The 2500-nt window shown below is 46.5% G+C and overlaps 1 protein-coding gene across 8 annotated transcripts in view; it reads left to right on the forward strand.

The window, feature by feature from the left end:
* LOC127911337 (calcineurin subunit B type 1-like) overlaps positions 1 to 2500 on the forward strand; it is a 57521-nt gene that overhangs the window by 18680 nt on the left and 36341 nt on the right. Inside the window, exon 2 of one of the 8 annotated variants that reach the window (XM_052477553.1) lies at positions 245 to 284. In XM_052477553.1, coding sequence (XP_052333513.1) covers positions 245 to 284 — 40 coding nt within the window. Of the gene's footprint in view, positions 1 to 244; positions 285 to 317; positions 348 to 380; positions 411 to 443; positions 474 to 506; positions 537 to 569; positions 600 to 632; positions 663 to 695; positions 726 to 2500 lie in introns of those variants that run through there. The other 7 variants (XM_052477554.1, XM_052477555.1, XM_052477556.1 and 4 more) reach the window with 7 other exon arrangements.

Here is a 2500-nt window from a genome sequence, read left to right on the forward strand (position 1 = left end):
GCCTGAACAAATAATTAAAGAAAACACAAAATACTAAGACCAAGGCGTAACAGCAGTGGGATAAGGTGTAGTTCCTCTGCGTGTGTGAAACACCTCAAATACGTCCTGAGGATTGTATCTCGTAGGTTTCCCACGTTTGACCAGTATTTCTGTTTTGTTTTTTTACCTTCAATGCAAACGTGTCTCCCCTCTCGACAGTTTGTCCCGTATTTCTCACCTATTGCCTTCTGTTTCTCCTCTGTAGGGAAATGAAGCAAGTTACCCCCTGGAAATGTGCTCGCATTGTAAGTGTCTTTGATTTACCCTCTGTCCTCTCCTACTTTACCCCCTGGAAATGTGCTCGCATTGTAAGTGTCTTTGATTTACCCTCTGCCCTCTCCTACTTTACCCCCTGGAAATGTGCTCGCATTGTAAGTGTCTTTGATTTACCCTCTGTCCTCTCCTACTTTACCCCCTGGAAATGTGCTCGCATTGTAAGTGTCTCTGATTTACCCTCTGCCCTCTCCTACTTTACCCCCTGGAAATGTGCTCGCATTGTAAGTGTCTCTGATTTACCCTCTGCCCTCTCCTACTTTACCCCCTGGAAATGTGCTCGCATTGTAAGTGTCTTTGATTTACCCTCTGTCCTCTCCTACTTTACCCCCTGGAAATGTGCTCGCATTGTAAGTGTCTTTGATTTACCCTCTGTCCTCTCCTACTTTACCCCCTGGAAATGTGCTCGCATTGTAAGTGTCTCTGATTTACTAACTGCCGTTCCAGAAAAGGAAACCTCCTCCCTCTGCCCTCTCGTCCTACTTTTGCTTGTCTGGTCTTGCTTTCTGTATCTGTTTCCTCAGACTAGCCAACATTGTCATAGAGCTTCATACGCTCCATAGAAACCCAACCAAAACACAGACAGCGTAGATATATAGATTAAACTGAGACGACGCTGAGGAGCTCTGCCAGGCGTTCTGCTGGAACCAGGGGAGACGCACAGGGACAAGCAAGCAGCCTGAGGAGAGACTTAATTAGTCTGTGATATATCCAGCCCCATAAGGACCCCCCTTCCTCTACCCACAGACCATGCTTCTCCTCCAACCTACCTCTCCCTATCAACAGCTGTTCACCTCATCAGCCAGACAGGCAGAAATAAGAGAAAGACAGAAATAGAGACAGACAGACAGACTGATGGTCCCAATTCTCTCCATAGTCCTTGTCCTTGGCCCCAACTCTTCAATGTTTATTTGCAATACTGTTGAAGCTCCACTACAATGCTCAGACAGACAGACAGACAGACAGACAGACAGACAGACAGACAGACAGACAGACAGACAGACAGACAGACAGACTATCCCTCAGCCCAATTACTATTCTTCCTTCTCCTCCCCACACTTGTTCACTTCCCTGAAGGATTTTAAAAGCTTTGGGAATTGAACCTCAGCTCCAATATCCATCATGAGCTAATGGCTAACCCACTAAGCTAAATGTGTAGCATCTTTGGTCAATGAACTCTCGTCTCTCAGCTGGCTGGGGCCTGCTGCTGGCTGGGGCCTTCTGCTGGCTGGGGCTTTCTGCTGGCTGGGGCCTTCTGCTGGCTAGGGCCTTCTGCTGGCTGGGGCCTTCTGCTGGCTGGGGCCTGCTGCTGGCTGGGGCCTTCTGCTGGCTGGGGCCTTCTGCTGGCTGGGGCCTGCTGCTGGCTGGGGCCTTCTGCTGGCTGGGGCCTTCTGCTGGCTGGGGCCTGCTGCTGGCTGGGGCCTTCTGCTGGCTGGGGCCTTCTGCTGGCTGGGGCCTGCTGCTGGCTGGGGCCTTCTGCTGGCTGGGGCTTTCTGTTGGCTGGAGCCTGCTGCTGGCTAGGGCCTGCTGCTGTCTGGGGCCTGCTGCTGTCTGGGGCCTGCTGCTGGCTGAGCCAAGGTTGTGGGTCACATGACATTGAATGTGTGAGCTACTTCGGATTGCTTTAGTTAAGCCCCTGAAGTTCATTAGTTATTGAGCCTCGCTGTTTGCAGCTACTATGTCAACTTCACCCAAAGACAGATCTGTAAAGTTAGGTTTCAATCACCACATCCAGACCAGGACAATAGATTCAGCAGGTTATGACACTTTATGACCAGGCAAGTGTACACACACACACACACGGGTGCTGTTGTTGTCATTTTCATGACATTTTCTCTTGTACTTTATTTCAGAATTATTATTATTATTATTTTTTAATATTTTTTTTTACAGATGTTATGGATTTTACAACAATTTCTACAATTACCAACTTAAAAAATGCAAAAAAAGTCCAAAACAAATCTATTTATAATATTTGTATTATTGCTCCCCTAATGAATCATTCTTTATTACAGAGTAAAACAGCACAGATTTGTTTTTACATTTACAATTATATTATTAACATTTATTTACATTACTGTAACACAATTATTTTCTTATTCTAATATTCCCTAAATATATCATCAACCTGTTCTGAGCTCTATTAGAGATTCAGTAACCCAATATATCATCAACCTGTTCTGAGCTC

Source organism: Oncorhynchus keta, chromosome 24, assembly GCF_023373465.1.
Source record: "Oncorhynchus keta strain PuntledgeMale-10-30-2019 chromosome 24, Oket_V2, whole genome shotgun sequence".
Taxonomy (NCBI): Eukaryota; Metazoa; Chordata; class Actinopteri; order Salmoniformes; family Salmonidae; genus Oncorhynchus; species Oncorhynchus keta.